This window comes from Drosophila nasuta, chromosome X (genome assembly GCF_023558535.2).
Source record: "Drosophila nasuta strain 15112-1781.00 chromosome X, ASM2355853v1, whole genome shotgun sequence".
Classification (NCBI taxonomy): Eukaryota; Metazoa; Arthropoda; class Insecta; order Diptera; family Drosophilidae; genus Drosophila; species Drosophila nasuta.
This window is the reverse complement of record NC_083459.1, coordinates 12571999-12587761: the sequence shown is the minus strand read 5'-3', so window position 1 is coordinate 12587761 and position 15763 is coordinate 12571999. Positions and strand designations below refer to the sequence as shown.

At 44.7% G+C, this 15763-nt stretch overlaps 4 protein-coding genes across 8 annotated transcripts; 2 read left to right on the top strand and 2 right to left on the bottom strand.

Moving 5' to 3' along the window:
* Positions 1-102: 102 nt before the first annotated feature.
* On the bottom strand, positions 103-1349 carry LOC132796130 (heterogeneous nuclear ribonucleoprotein A/B). Its single transcript, XM_060807182.1, has 2 exons — positions 1244-1349; positions 103-644 (listed from the first exon to the last, which is right to left on the bottom strand). Exons 1-2 carry the CDS (start codon positions 1244-1246, stop codon positions 285-287), a joined length of 363 nt encoding a protein of 120 aa, XP_060663165.1. The 5' UTR covers positions 1247-1349; the 3' UTR covers positions 103-284.
* Positions 1350-2259: 910 nt separating this feature from the next.
* Positions 2260-2862, top strand: LOC132795189 (moonshiner). The gene has a single exon (XM_060805753.1). The coding sequence runs from the start codon at positions 2309-2311 to the stop codon at positions 2822-2824; it is 516 nt and encodes a 171-aa protein (XP_060661736.1). The 5' UTR covers positions 2260-2308; the 3' UTR covers positions 2825-2862.
* Positions 2863-3021: 159 nt separating this feature from the next.
* Positions 3022-10548, top strand: LOC132795188 (putative vitellogenin receptor). Of its 2 annotated transcripts, XM_060805752.1 has the most exons (7): positions 3022-3162; positions 3268-3518; positions 3781-4179; positions 4244-6814; positions 7587-9753; positions 9812-10024; positions 10099-10548. In XM_060805752.1, the coding sequence occupies exons 1-7, from the start codon at positions 3104-3106 to the stop codon at positions 10250-10252; spliced, it is 5814 nt and encodes a 1937-aa protein (XP_060661735.1). In that variant the 5' UTR covers positions 3022-3103; the 3' UTR covers positions 10253-10548. The 2 variants fall into 2 exon arrangements, with proteins under 2 accessions (XP_060661735.1, XP_060661734.1); XM_060805751.1 differs by having other exon boundaries at positions 7587-10024.
* A 1221-nt stretch (positions 10549-11769) lies between these two features.
* Positions 11770-14966, bottom strand: LOC132796377 (pre-mRNA-splicing factor 38B). 4 transcript variants are annotated; one of them, XM_060807532.1, is made up of 6 exons: positions 14804-14966; positions 14479-14631; positions 14277-14401; positions 14046-14181; positions 13061-13167; positions 11770-12938 (listed from the first exon to the last, which is right to left on the bottom strand). In XM_060807532.1, the coding sequence occupies exons 1-6, from the start codon at positions 14811-14813 to the stop codon at positions 12135-12137; spliced, it is 1335 nt and encodes a 444-aa protein (XP_060663515.1). In that variant the 5' UTR covers positions 14814-14966; the 3' UTR covers positions 11770-12134. The 4 variants fall into 4 exon arrangements, with proteins under 4 accessions (XP_060663515.1, XP_060663516.1, XP_060663517.1 ...); XM_060807535.1 differs by having other exon boundaries at positions 12769-12938; positions 13050-13167; positions 14804-14965; XM_060807533.1 differs by lacking the exons at positions 14277-14401; positions 14479-14631; positions 14804-14966 and having other exon boundaries at positions 14036-14181.
* Positions 14967-15763: the final 797 nt, after the last annotated feature.

Below are 15763 nucleotides of genomic sequence, written 5' to 3'. Positions count from 1 at the left end.
GATAGGACCAAGTGCATTATCTGAGATCAATACATAAATTTCATCAATATGCAACGAAGTTTGCCAATGCTCAGACATTGAGATACATAAAATACCCATGAATTGTTTTGTTATTGAATTTCTCGAATATATTTGTTAATAATATTGGCAATTAGGCGTTAATATACAAAGTTAAATGTTCATATCTACAGTTATACAAAAAAAAAATGTTAAATTACATGCGAACGTGTTATTTGTGGCACTTCTTGTAGGTTAAGGATTTCATCGACAGTGCTGATCCAATATTAATAGATATAGCCACCATTGGCAGCGTATTTGGTGTCCAGGCCATTGTAGCCATAGTTTGTGGCAACTGGCAGATAGGCGCGAGAGGGCGTGGCATAGTTGTTATACCCATTGTTATAAGCATAGCTGTTGTATCCGGACGTGGCTAGTGGAGCACCATAACCAGAGCCGACACCTCCAGATCCCGAGTAGTAGTTACTACCGGAATATGCGCTACCCGAATACGAGGGATACGATGAGTAGGCATAGCCGCTGGCAACGCTCAGGGGTGGCAAATAGCTACGGGATAACGACAAATGGGAAACATCTGCGGAGCACGCGGCCAGGGATGCGATGAAAACAAAAACGGCAACGCAGTTCTGCACATGAAATACAAAGATCATCGAAATATTGTCAAAAACAAAATATTGCACAAATAATATTCACTCGAAAAAAATATATTTAACATTTATTTAGACACACGTCTTATAAAGGTTAAGACAAACTAGAAAACATCAGGATTTGAGTCTAACAGCGCCATCTGTGTGTCAGATAGAGAACTTTTCAATTGGCCTCTTTCTATGGACCAACATAAAGTGTCACATAGCTATGTTTAAAAAAAATTTAAGTTTAAAAGTGTCCCAAATGCAAATTAATTTTTCCAACCATAAAATAAGTTTCTGCAACGCTTCAAATTAGAAGCTCACTGACAGTAACGTAAAACTAATTATTTTAAATTAATTTCCATTGTATAAATCTCTGGAAATTCACTTTTCCACATTCTTAAGCACTTTTGTTTTCGAGTAGAAGTTTTTTTTTTTAACTTAACACTTAAAGTAGAGTTTAATGTCCGAAAGTTGATGTGAATTAAACATTTATTGAGGCACAACAAATTCGACTTTTAATTTTAATCACTTTTCAGTTATATGCACTAGCACTTTATTTGCTCATTGCACAGTTCATAGCTGATTATACTTACCATATTTTTGTATTCAAATTTTTTGTTAGTCCTGAGAATGGAATTGGGTGCAGTGAAGTTAAACACTGGAACAACGCTGTGTGATGACTGTTGCTCGTTACGGATTTAACGCGACATTTTATACTCTTCTTAAGAAACTTCGAAACTTTGTTGTTAAATTAAATATATTGTGCACAGCAAATTTTACAACTAATTTGAAACGCCTTTACTCCCCACGAACGGTGACAGACAATGCTCATTACTCACACCGGCACAACAACAACAACCGCAACAACAATAACAACTGAACTGAACTCAAATCGCTTAGAAATACATATTATGCATGTAGTTGTTGTTATTGTTGCTTAACGGATCCCACGATCCCACGACTCATCAGTCGCTTTAAACTCAAAAACTTGGAAAACCTAAACACATGCATTTTGGTAGTTTTGCTTGTGGCATATTTTATTTTATTTCATTTTTATGGTCTCACCACGCCCTGAACCAAACTCCCCTCTTCTATACATAGGCACTTACTCTGCTCTTTGTCATGTTTTTTTTAGGGTAAACATCGTCGCGCGCTCTTTCTTTAATTATACCATTTATATACACATACATACATGTATGTATATGTTTTTAAATCTAACTCTGCTGTTGGTTTTTTATGACATTTTGCGGTTGTCGGTTTAGCGAATGAATCGCTGCTCATAAATCTGCCCGTTATTAATTGTTGCTTAAACAAAGTGCAGTTGGTGTTTTTTTCTTCTACCTTGACTTAGCTGCTCTCTTTCTGACCCCCACCATTTGATACTATAGCTAAAATGTACGATCATTTGTTAATTGATGATGAGTCAGTTTCATTCAAATTTTCATATAATATCGAAAATGGTATCGATTGTCCTAAAAGTAATCAAATATGTATATCAATAATACCAACTAATTATTTGCACTCATGTGGTGTGGACACATTGATCATTCTAAATGCACTTGTACGATATTGGCAAAAATCGATGTATCGATTTATTTCAGAAACGTAGATAATATCGTTAAAGACGCCGGTGGTTTTCAAGCTCTAGCTAAAGTAAAATGTCGGGCAACGAAATGTCGAATCAGGAATCAATTTGGATATCCAATTCACACAGCTTTTCCAAGAACGTGATCGACGATACAATTGCGCAACTGTGTGGTGGCAGTCAAGCAATAAGTGCAGCAGAAAACTTGGCACTCTCCAAATTGAAGAAGTTATGGGTGGCCAAGTATAAACCCAAGGATCGTCAACCACTTTCAAACCCCGTACCACTACCGCCAAAACCCAAGCGAAAGCCACGTCCCAGAAAAAGAGCAACAGCAGAGTATGTGGATGCTACCACTTTGGAGGACAATTGTGACGTAATTTATAGGATTAATATTCCTCCACTACGTCCCAATTGGCAATGTCGAAGCTTCGAGCTGAAAGTTAAAGCGCATGTATGCAAAAACAATTTAGTAGAACCGCTCATCAATTGGCAACTGCTAGATACCATTATGGAGGTGCCGCTGGATGAAGGCACTTCAATATTGCAGAAACATGTTGACGAGATACTTGAAAAGGATTTGCACTAAAATCCCATTAGATGCCAATTAAATTAAGTATTTCATTTTCACGAGTCACTGGTCACATTGGATATAACGGCATTTACTCGAATTTAAATGTATGTACATACATATGTGTGTGTATTTTCGGCAAGCAGAAGAAAACTGCAGTAAAGCGCAATTGGACATCGTTCAGTTTGCTTTTTGCAATTCAACATTGGAGTTGAGTTTGCTACAGATCTTTGTATTTGTATTTTTTTCTTGTTAACCGTAATAAACTTTTGTTTTATGTTTAATGTGTGTTAATTTATGAAACAAAACAAGGTGATTGAAACCACAAACGCCTGGTCTCCAATTAATAATCAAATGTGAGTAACAATTTGGCAAAAGAAAATGTGCGTGTGCGTCTGTGTCTGTGTGCAACATAACCTCAAATATACACACGTGGATCAATTTTTCTTTTTGATGTGTAGGGCCGCAAAACTGCGGACAAATCATGTGCGAACACAGTGGAGCTGCTGGTGGTCTCTCTGCCTGTACCTGTGCCAGTGTGCTGCAGTGTTGCTGCTCATTTGCGGTGCGTCTGCTGCCCCCTCGCCGGGATCAGCGCACATGCGGTGCAATGCAGACCAATTCCAGTGCAGAAACGGAGGCTGCATCTTACAGGCGAAGATGTGCGACGGACGTAGCGACTGCACAGACAACTCGGATGAATTGGAATGCGGCAAGTGTTTATTTCATGAGAATTTATTCTAATAAGTGTACATAATCCAATTGGAATATAATTCAAGTGCAACGCGTAGCTGATTCCAATCGCAATTGCATAATCGTTGTCTAATTTGACAAATATTCAAATCAAAATAGTAACTTAAATTTGAGATAAACTTTTAACTGCGCCTATTAATTATATATAATCGATTGGAATCATCTGTGTGTGCAACGCATCGAAATATCTAATTGGAATATAAATACAATTTTCTCATTAGACTACAAGCTGTGCCGGGAGCCGCATTGGTTCCCGTGTGCTCAGCCACACGGTGCCTGCCTGGCCAAGGAACTAAAATGCAATGGCATCGAAAATTGCCCCGGCGGCGAGGATGAACGCCACTGCAACACTGGTGATCGCATATTTATCGACTATGCTCCTCGCAATTGCAGCCAATATGAATATATGTGCCAGGATCACAGCTGCATACCGCTTGACTTTATGTGTGACGGCAAACCGGACTGTGAAGATAACTCAGATGAAAATGCCGGTTGCAAGCAATCGGCTGCCAGCTGCTCCACTGGCCATCTGTGCAACAATGGTCGCTGTCTGCAGCGCAAGCAATGGCAATGCGATGGCATCGATGACTGCGGCGACGGCAGCGATGAACGTGATTGCCGTAAGTCACCCACTATTCGAATCTTGGTGATCATCACTCTTAACCAAATATTCCTCACTCATAGCGAATCTCTGCAAGCCAACGCTAGGCAAATTCTTATGCCGCAATCGTGAGCTCTGCTTAAATCTGTCCCAAGTGTGCGATGGCCGAGCAGATTGCTCGGATGGCAGCGATGAGAGCGAGAGCTGCCACGTGAAACCCGACTGCAACAGTACGAAATGTGCGCCAGGTGCCAGCTGCCAAATGATGCCCACAACTGGACCCGAATGCTATTGTCCCGCTGGCTTTCGCATGATGACGTTGCAGCAGAAGTGCGAGGACATTAATGAGTGCGATGAACACGATGATTTGTGCAGCCAGCGTTGCGAGAATCAATCGGGTGGCTTTAGCTGTGCCTGCGACGATGGCTATCAACTCGACCCCAGCAATAACCGCACCTGTTATGCCGTCGACAAGGAGAATCGTGAGCCACTGCTGCTCTACACTACCCAAGTGTCGGTGGTGGGAATGCGATTGCATCAGCAGCAATCGAAGCTGCGTAATCATGTCTTCACCGTGGCCAGCAATTTGAGTAAAGTGATTGGCGTGGCCTACGATGGCGAGCACGTGTATTGGACAAACATTCAGCACGAGGTGGAGAGCATTGTGCGGGCTAGTACCGATGGCTCCAATGCCGAAATACTGCTCACGTCTGGCCTCGATGCTCCCGAGGATTTGGCCGTCGATTGGCTGACGGACAACATTTACATCTCGGACAATGTGATGCGACACATTGCCGTCTGTTCGCCGGATGCCGTCACCTGTGTCGTACTCGTCACCCAGGATGTGCATCAGCCGCGTGGTCTGGCCCTCTGGCCACAGCGTGGCCAAATGTTCTGGACCGATTGGGGCAGCAAGCCAATGATAGCGCGTGCCTCAATGGACGGCACTCGCTCGCGACCCATTGTCAGCGACAACATCCATTGGCCCAATGGCATTGCCCTGGACATGCATCAGGAGCGCGTCTATTGGGTGGACGCAAAGCTGGGCACCATTGAGACGGCTCGAACCGATGGCACAGCGCGTCGCATTGTGCTCGATGGCATGCTGAAGCATCCGTATGGCATGGCCGTGTTCGAGGATCAGTTGTATTGGTCGGATTGGGGCACCAAGAGCGTGCATGCGTGCCACAAGTTCACCGGCAAAGGACATCGCATATTGGCCCGAGATCGCAACATTTATGCCGTCCACGTCTACCATCCATCGAAGCAGCCGCAGCTGCCGCATGCCTGCGAAACGGCCCGTTGTTCGCATCTCTGTCTGCTCGCCGAGAAGGATGCCGGCGGCTACAGTTGCGCCTGTCCCGAGGGCATGCAGTTGTCGCCCATCGATCAGCGAAGTTGTAGACAGGTGCAGAAGAAGCAACTTCTGTATATTGGACTGCGTTCGGTGCTGCTGGAGATTGAGCACACGTCGTTTGGCCGGCATGTGGTCAGTGCATCGCATGTGCTGCCGTGCTATATCAGTGAATTGGTCTACAATCCCATCAACGGCACCATCTTCATTGCGGACAATGTGCAGCGTGCCCTGCTGCTCTACGATCCCCATGAGTCGGGTCAACGATTGGTCACGCTCATCTACAGCAATCTGGGCAACGTCAGCTCGCTGGCCTTCGATCATTTGGCCCACAATCTGTACTGGACGGATACCGAAAGGCATGTGATTGAGCTGCTCTCGCTGCAGACGGGACAACGGGCGCTGGTGCGTTTCTTTGCCGGCGAGGAGATGCCCATTGGGATCAGCGTGATGCCCGCCGAGGGTTACATGTTTGTGGCGCTGAAGGCGCGTCGCCATACGCACATCGATCACTTGGCATTGAGTGGACTGGGCAGCCAGACGCATGTCTTCGAGGATGATCTGGGCGATGATGACATCAAGTTTGCCGTCGACTATGATTCCCACACCATGTACTGGGCGGATAGCGATGTGAATCGCATCAGTTTCACCAACTACCGCCAGGCACATCAGCAGACCTTCAGTGGCCGCTTTCGGCGACCTTATTCGCTCGCTCTGGTTGGTCAGGATCTGTTCTGGACCGAACTGGGCACTCCGGCCGTCATGTGGACGCACAAGAGCAACATGGGCACGCACAAACGCTTCGAGTTCGACACAGGCAATCAGAGGATTGCCTCTATTCCTCCGCCACCCCGTCACATTCCATTGACAGCCAGTGTTCGCGTCCCTCTCGAGGCCAGATCGCATCCCTGCCAGCAGGCGAATGGCGGCTGCTCGCATGTGTGCGTCAGTGCTGGACAATTTGGCAGTGCCTGCTTATGCCCCGCTGGATTCGTGTATCGCGATGTCCACAACCGCACTTGCATCGAGGCTTTGGACTGCGAGTTCCGCTGTCGCACCTCCGGAGAATGCCTGACGATGGCGCATCGCTGCAATGGCCGCAAGGATTGTGCCGACGCCTCGGACGAAGCCAACTGTGAGCTGGTCAATGGTGGTGCCACCAAGACGCGCATCAACATCAAGTGTGCAATCGATGAGTTCACGTGCCACAATGGCGAACAGTGCCTGGAGAAGAGCAAGCGTTGCAACGGACAAAAGGAATGCAGCGATGGCTCAGACGAGGATCACTGCGCTCAGTTCGGTATGTACTTGAAATGCTTAATCTCGAGAATGTTTTGTATACTTGAAAGATGAAGAAATTTCTACGGTTTTCTCAACTTTCAACTATATTTCCAAAATTCCTCAAGAAAGTTCTCCAAATACTTGAAAAGGTACTCTCACTATTCTCATGAAAGTTGTATCTCGAAAGATGAGGAAAACATTAAAATGTCGTCATCTTTCAAGTATATAAAACTTTCACAAGAATAATATTACAAACAAATGTAATGTATAAACTTGAAAGTTGAAGAAATTTCGACATTTTCCTCATCGCTCAAGCATATACAAATTCCTTAAGATTAAATTTGTTAGCAATTTATTTTGCAGTCATCATACACAATTCTTACAAACAAAATTGATGTTAGTGCATCATTTCTTACATCAATTTTGTTTGTTAATCAGATTGGGCAATTTGTTTAATAATTCTTTAAAACTTTCTTAAAAGATCACAAAACAAATTGCCAAATCTGTTCTTTTGTTTTTTTTTTAACTTGATTTTTGCTTAGATGAAAAATTCAAATCATAATCATTATTTGTGAAGTAACTTTTCTTTTTGTTTAAACTCCCATTTGTGAAGTTACTTCAAATTAATCATAGTTGGCTAATTATCAAACGCATCACAGGCAAAAATAATATAATTTGTACCAATAACGCATTACGTTACATTACATTCTATACTACGTATACAACATATACCTACATTACATTCTCTTCGAGCAGATCACTTAATAATCGAACCGTTGTTGCTCTTGCAGATCGAACGAAGCTCTGTCATGACCATCAGCATGCGTGCGACAACGGGAAATGCGTGGACTACAGCCTGATGTGCGATGGCACCGACGACTGCGGCGACAACTCCGATGAGCTGGCAGCGAGCTGTGCCCGACCCGCCAAGTGCGGTGCGGGCATGTTCCAGTGCAGCACCGGCTCGTGCATTGCCAGTGGCTGGGAGTGCGATGGCAAGATCGATTGCAGCGATGGTTCCGACGAGCATGAGAAGTGCGGCAAGCGTCAGTGTCCGGAGAACATGCATCGCTGTCTTCTGGGACAGTGTATCGATCGTCAGCTGGTCTGCGATGGTCACAACGATTGCGGCGATCGCAGCGATGAGCTCAACTGCGGCCCCAATGCGGGCGCGGGGGCAGCTGGGATTAACATCAGCTGTGGCAGCGTTGAGCAACCGATGTACCAGTGTGCCAGCAATCTGCAGCTCTGTTTGCCAACTGCGGTGCGTTGCAATGGCACTGCCGAGTGTCCGCGGGGCGAGGATGAAGCCGATTGCGGTGACATGTGCGGCATCACAGAGTTCCAGTGTCGTGAGAGCAAGGAGTGCATTCGCCTCGAGTTTCGCTGCGACAAGGAACGCGATTGTCGCGACGGCAGCGATGAAGCGCAATGCGATGCTTCATCCACAGCAAATGGCAATGGCAATGGAACGACGGCAATGACGAGTGGACGACGTGCCTGTAAACCGCATTTGTTTGACTGCCACGATGGCGAGTGTGTGGACATGTCGCGGGTGTGCGACAGCTTTGAGGACTGCGCAAATGGCAGCGACGAGGGACCAAAGTGCAACAGCGCGTGCAGCAAACACATTTGCCAGCACATGTGTCGCGCCACGCCAGCGGGCGCGGTTTGCACCTGCCGCGATGGCTATCGCTTGGGCATTGATCAGCGCAGCTGCATCGACATTGATGAGTGTGCTCCGCCAACGAACGGCAACGAACAATCGCCGTGCGCCCAGATTTGCGAGAATACGCCGGGCAGCTATCAGTGCCAGTGCTATCCGGACTTTATGCTCCGTCAGGATCGCAGCAGTTGCAAGAGCATCGACACACAGGACGGCGGACCCAGTTTCCTCTTCAGCAGCTATGACGAGGTGCGCAATCTGAGCGAACGTCACGCCATGCTCTCGGTGGCGTGGTCAGCGAACGACACACGGATCAGCGGTCTCGATGTGGATATGCGACGGCAGCTGGGCTACTTTAGCAGTGATGAGCAGCACGTTGTCTATCAGCTGGATATGCGCGATCGTCGACCACTCGCTGCGCTCTCGCTTAATGCGCCCTCCAAACTGGCAGTGGAGTGGACAACTGGCAATGTGTATGTGATCAGTGGCAATGCTGCGCAACAGATCAGCGTGTGCAGTTTTGCGGCAAAAATGTGCGGACGTGTGCTGCAGCTGCCACATGGACGCGGACACGCGACACTCAAGTCACTCGCCGTGGATGGACATCATGCCCGGCTCTTCTATGCTGTGATGCGGCAAGAGAGCTTTGGCCAGCCCGAGACGGAGCTGTATGTGGCCCGACTCGATGGCAGTCGACGCGAGTTGCTGCTGCGCAAGGAGCGCAGTTATGTAACCTCCATTGCCATTGATCCGCACCAACAACTGCTCTACTTTGTCGATCTGCACACGCGTACGCTGGAGGTGATCAGTTACAAGGCGCGCGGAAATCGTCAGTCACGCATTCTGCTGCAGAAGAGCAATGCATTGAGACGACCAACTGGACTGAGCATCTACGAGAATCATGCGTACATTGTCAACATGGGCGCCAACGAGCTGGTGCGCTGTCGTCTCTATGGCCAGTTCACCGCCACTTCGATTCCGTTGAGCGTAACGAATGCCCAGGACATTGTTGTCGCTGGACAATCGCGACAGCCGGCAGCCCCATCGAATCCCTGCGAGCATGCGCACTGCTCTGGCATGTGTGTGCTCGCCGACTATGGCTATGAATGCATGTGCGGCAGTGAGATTGTGTCCGAGTCGCATCCGTGTCCACATGGCACCACCAATGAGCTGGATATCGATGCCCTGATCTCTGGAGATCAAAGCGAGCAAAGCAACAGCAGCAGCAGTGGAATCATCTTTGCATTTATCTGCATAATAATCCTAGGCATACTCATCGTATTGGGCATCGGGTACTATCGGTATCGGGCACGCGGCCATCGTGATCTCAACATTACCCTGCATTTCCAGAATCCTCTGGCAACACACGGCGGCAAAGCGATCACGGAATCCGACGGTCCCAACGAATTGGATGGCGGCAACAACAGTCGACCACAAGCCGCAGATGCCACATTCTCGGCCAAGCGGAAAACCATACAATTTGATGTCCTACAGAAATTTATGCGCCACAAAAACTCGCAAAACGTCGAACTGGCTACGGAAATGTCGCTCGAAAACGCAAGAGTACGTATTGTATAGTATAGTTAATTCATTTATATATATATATATATATATGTATATATCGTTTTGCTTTGCAGGCGAGCGAATTACAATCGCTGGTCAACGAACGGCGGGACACGAGAATCCCAAATATCGTGGTGGCAGGCGCTGGCGATGATGTCGCCACGCCCGGATTCTACGGCGGAGATTTCGGAAGCGATGATGTGCATGCACGACTTGTCCCATAGATAGATGCTATAGCATCTCATTATTTATTATGTACAGATTTATTGCTATTATCTATGTCTATACTGCTTATTTATTTATATGTCAACGAGAAAGTGTCGTGTTGAGGCAATTGCTGTTATACAATATGTAGCATACTTTTAGAGATGCGCCGAAATATTTATACAATCATATGTAATTAAAATCGCAATAATTTAAGAGCAAAACTTGTATTATCGTTTGCGCATCTCTAAAGTTATAGCAAATGATTCACAAACGAGTCTTTTGCAAGCTGATACCACTAAAAACTAACAAAAACGCAATTTGCACAATTTCGAGTTTTGTCTCACACCCAAATGGGTTTTCCAAGTCCCCCCCATAAACTTGGGTGTCGAGCACACTGATTGGGATCGTGGAATCCGCTAAGTGACAACAGCAGTAAACAGTAAAATCTATAAAGTCAAGAGCAACAACAACCACAGAATTCTAAGCGGTTTCAGGTGTTGTCGGTTTGAATAATGTGAGCGAATTTAAACGCAAGTAAGCAAATTAAATTAAATTATATTACGTGATGATGATTCCGCAAAGATAATTTAAGTGGTAAGATAAATCAACTATTATTCAGATTTGAACAAAAAAAAACCAAAGTATGCAGGTCATTGTCATGATTGTGATTCCATCGCCAACGGTGCCTGCTAGTTCAGGGACTGATTATTGTATAGATTGTGTGTAATTAATATTAAGATGTTTGCAGTATTATAATTTTCTGTTTTGTTGTAGTTAAACTCGCTATGCAAGCAGTGAACTGCTTACAAAAAAATGGTAAAAACATAATTTTGGGGATGTACATTACTGTACTCAAGCCCAAGAAATTATTGACAAATATAAAAATATTTGGCCATCTGCAAGTATTAAAATGGATTATGAAAATCCTTGCAAAGGCAAGTATATTTTTGTTGTCGAAAAAGAACACATCTAGGCCAAATCTCTTTTAATGATGCAATTTTCTACAAATAATATTTTATCACATACTTTGAGGGGCACCAATTAAGATCATCATTTCGACAGTGACCCATAGATGGCGCTACTAATTGTACGCTGCTTGCTGCTGATTATGTTCGCCTGGTATTTCATTTGCTGATTTGGCACTTTTGAGTCGTTCGTGAGCACATCAAGTGGCCAACAACAACGATTTAAGAAATCTACACCCAAATCACTGGGAAATTGACTCGCAGAGCAGTTGAAATACCAGGCGAACATAATATATTAGCAAGTAGCAAGCAGTCTAATTACTAATACAATTAGTAGCGCCATCTATAGGATTCACACTAAACTCAGTCAAAAGCGAGACCAAACATTTCTTGTGGCATACTTTAGGGGTGTGTAAATTTAGATAGACGTCAACTTGCTGCTCACTTATGTTCGCCTGGTATTTCACTTGCTCCCAGTGGCAATTTTCAGAGAATTTCTCGATACCACAATTTAGTTATTGCTTTTGTTGTTGGCATTTGGCCAGCTTTCGTTGGGATTACAAACAATTTGAATTTAAACAAATGTTAATTTTATTCTGCATAAAACACAACTTGAAAAATGTTATCAGTAGCACTAAGAGCTAAGAATTTCATAATATATAGCCATACTGCTGCTGTTTCGTCTGCTTATGTATTGTGTTGTGTGTGAGTGTGTGTGCATGTATGTGTGTGTAGTTATAACCTGAGTAGGCGCCCAATCCAGGCGGATTGAACTCTGTAGTTGCTTGTGAAAGTGATCAACAATGGAGTACGTTAAGTGGGAGACAAAAAATGTAAGTTTGGGGGTTGGGGAGTGGGGGGAAAGGTGGATAAGAATATTAAGAATACGTTCAATGGAAACAATGCTGAACAAACAATTGCGGCCCACTTCATCGTGTTCATCGATAGCGTCGCTCTCTCTCCCTCTCTCTTTCTCTGTCACGATCACGATCACGGTCTCGCTCCCTTTCCCGTTCCCGTTCCCGCTCGTCGTAGTGATCGTTGTGCCGATGTCTGCTGCTCCGCTCGTCCCGCTTTCGATCGTGCCGATGGCGACCACGACTATCGCTGCGGCTACTGCGACTTTTGCTGGGACTGCGACTCCGGCTGCGCGAGTATTGCCTGTGCTTATGTTTCTTCTTGTGCTTACTGCTGCGACGTCGCTCGCTGCGTTCACCGCCGCGCTCTCCACGCTCGGCCCGCTCCGTGCCCCGCTCACCGCCATAATCTTTGTCGCGATCTGAACTGCCGTATGGCAGCATCGATGACATGGGCGGCGGCGGTGGGTAATCGTCATAGCCACGACTGCGTCCATAGGACGAACCCGAAGCCTGCGCTGCATAGTAGTCACGATCATCATGATCGTTGCGATAGTTTGCCGGCGGATAACCGCCACTACCTCCTCCTCCTCCGCCTCCTTGGCGGGAGTTGGCATGCGCCGGGCCACCGCCACGTCCACCGTCGTAGTCATCACAGCTGGTGCCCACAGAGGCTGTCATTGTGTTGGGCGTCGCCGTTGTGGCCGCAGCTGCTGCGCCTCGTCCCGTGCTCAGCTGATTGACCGTGATGCCCTGCTCGCGGCAATATTGTTCAATCTTCTTCTCGATCTGCTTCTGAATGGGCACCGGTATCCGCGGGAACAGTGTGGAGAACCAATCCAGCTTCGTCATGAACTGATACACCATTTGGCCAATGGTTTGCACCTGCACAGAAGCAATAAAGAGGGGAGGAGTTAGTGCATCATTTGCTACTGTTTGGCTGGCATGCTATATTATTATGATTATTATGGTATTTGATAGATTGGTGGCTCATACAGTTGACTCACCTGGCCGCCGCCCGCCTTCACATCAATCTCCTCTTCGTCCTGCAGATAATCCTCATACCAGTCATATAAATCGCCCGGCGGCTGTGTGTAACGTAAGTACATAAATCCTGTGAAATGTCAATTGGGTGATGTGTCGACGACAATGAAAGAAAAACAATAACTAATTAGCAATTTGGAAATTTACAAACAAACAATCAAGGCGAGCAGGCAGCAGCACAAAGAGATTAACTGCGATTATTTCAATCATAAAGTGAGCAAAACTGATTAAGGTTCAAAGCGAGGGTAACTACTATCTATATATCATATATCACTGATTTCGATTAAACGACATTTCAATATTATACATATGCGTTAACTTAATTTTGTATCATAATAAATATCGATAATTGCATATCTTACATTTTTTATGATCGTACTGTACTAATTTATTATGATTGCGTCGGCACTTTTTTTTTTAAATATAAATTCACGATATTTTTACACATATTAAACTGGTTTAGAGTGGACTCAAAACTGTTAACGCGTTTGCTATATAACAAATATAAGTCAACTAATTGAGATCATCTCTTGGATCTTAAAACGTTTTGAATTAAAATAGTTTCAGAACATTAAAATGAAATTAAGTTAATTGCAACTGTTTAAAATGTGTCTAAGGCATTTTGTTCACAAAATTGAATTAAAATTAATTTGAATGCAATTTGCTCTACTTTATCGCGGTTGCCATCATAACGATATAACACTGCATTCACTTAAGGATGCTTTTCAAGACACCCCCTTTTGCATCGTTCCTTGCCGCCATTTTGCAATCGACAATAAGGATGCAAATGTTGATGCCAAGCAATAGTGATTGTGGTATCTTGCTGCATGCTTGCCTTGGAGACAGATGTAGACGCGGAGACGCAGCGGATTCGCGGGAGGAGCAGGAGCAGGAGCAAGCAACGGTACTGAGACGGCTCATGAACTCATGCGACTTACCAACACCTACCTAGTGCCCGTATGTAGGCCGAGTCTGTGTGGTTGAGCAGTCCATTCACTTGCTTTCTCGTCAGCCGCAGCGTATACAGCTTGTAGAGCAAACAGTAGGCGGTGGACACGATGCCGCCGGCGCCAACGCCACGCACCTGCAAATAAGATACGCACATTTAGTATACGAGCCATTATATATACCAAGTGTGGGATGATCGCCAACGATAAGCGCTACATTTCATAAACTCACACCGCCGCACATTCCTGTTTGGCCGGATGTTTTGCGTGACCCCCGCTCCCATGGCTCCATATGCTTCACCTGGTAGTAGATCTCGTCGACCACCTCATGATAGGTTTTCAGCTTGAAAAGATGCACTGCATGAGGGAGACAGAGAGGGAGATGCGTTTTTAGCGTCTTTTTTTTTGGCGGGAGTTTTTCGTGATTCGTTTACCTTTGAAGTAGCTGGAACTCTGTATGTTAGCGAGAATGAGGGGATTCAAGTTCATGGACGTCTCATTGCCCCAGAATGGCAGTGTATTGTGCTGTTTTCCCCCCACGCCAGCTTTTTTTCCGCCACCGCCGACGGAAGACGCTGCCGAATATTCTGTATCAAAAAAGAAAAAATGCCGCGCGATAAATAAAAAGCACAATGAACACACACACTCACATATTAAGGCAGCATACAATCACACACACACACACGCAGCGGTATTAGTTTTTAATACACATATTTATTGGAATTTGGATTGCCCGCGGTGGGGCGCACACTACCTTACCTTCGTCCATGACTCCGCTTCTCAATTGCCGGTATTTGCGTTGTGCATTCAACTATACTTTTCAGTTACTTTTGTGCACCGCAAACACAATTTGCAAACGTTTACCGTGCGCTGCAGCGAAAATGCCAATGTGTAGTTGTGACGTTTCGTTCAGAACAAGCTCAATTTTTCTGAACTTGTTCACGATGGGCAATAGGAACGAAAGTGTTCTGTATTTTGAGAAATCTTGAATGAATTCGTTGATATTGCTTATCTACGCTGTTGTCATGCAACCATGTTATCATATGCATTCAATTATCGCGTCTGCTATTTATCGAGTTATCAAAATAAAACTTAACGAATGAACTTTTGAGCAATGTTTGAGCAATTTGTTTGCTTTTAATAAAATACGAGTGCTTTTTGTATTGTATTTGTATTCATCGTTATATTAAACCAATACTATTTAGTAATACCACATAATATTGTATGATAAAGAAGTTGTCGATATCGGTGTACATAATAATAATATCGATAAAGTTACGTCGATAAGGCAAAAGTGTGTTGTGCAAAGCGAATATATTTTTAACTTCTTTGATTTCTGGCTCAATTTACTGTACAGCTCAAATAAAATAATTTTAAAGACCCTTAAATAAATAGCCATAAAAATTACAAAAAAAAACCGTTATGTATAAAATGATGCGGTGTTTCGGAATCAGTCACTAGCTCCGTTGACAATTGACAAGTTTTTCATTGAGTATCTGGTATATTTTGTATATGTGTAATTCAGCTGCAGCTAATTTGTAAAAAATACTAAAAAGTACAAAGAATGGTATTTCGATAGTTTTTAAGTTTCAAATTGTTATTGCCGCTGCTCATATGAAATATTGCGATATTCATCTAAACATTTTATATTTCAAAAGCATTTTGATAAGGACATTCGAATGTTGAGAATTAATCAAAAGATTCAAGATTTTTTTAAAA

Coding starts and splice junctions, on each gene's coding strand:
- LOC132795189 (XM_060805753.1), top strand. CDS start 2,309: ATGTCGGGCAACGAAATGTCGAATCAGGAATCAATTTGGATATCCAAT.
- LOC132795188 (XM_060805751.1), top strand. CDS start 3,104: ATGAAACAAAACAAGGTGATTGAAACCACAAACGCCTGGTCTCCAATT. Junction 4,180..4,243: donor CAGCGATGAACGTGATTGCC/GTAAGTCACCCA, acceptor CCTCACTCATAG/CGAATCTCTGCAAGCCAACG. Junction 6,815..7,586: donor GGATCACTGCGCTCAGTTCG/GTATGTACTTGA, acceptor TTGCTCTTGCAG/ATCGAACGAAGCTCTGTCAT.
- LOC132796377 (XM_060807532.1), bottom strand. Junction 13,168..14,045: donor GGCCTACATACGGGCACTAG/GTAGGTGTTGGT, acceptor GACATTTCACAG/GATTTATGTACTTACGTTAC. Junction 12,939..13,060: donor TGAAGGCGGGCGGCGGCCAG/GTGAGTCAACTG, acceptor GCTTCTGTGCAG/GTGCAAACCATTGGCCAAAT.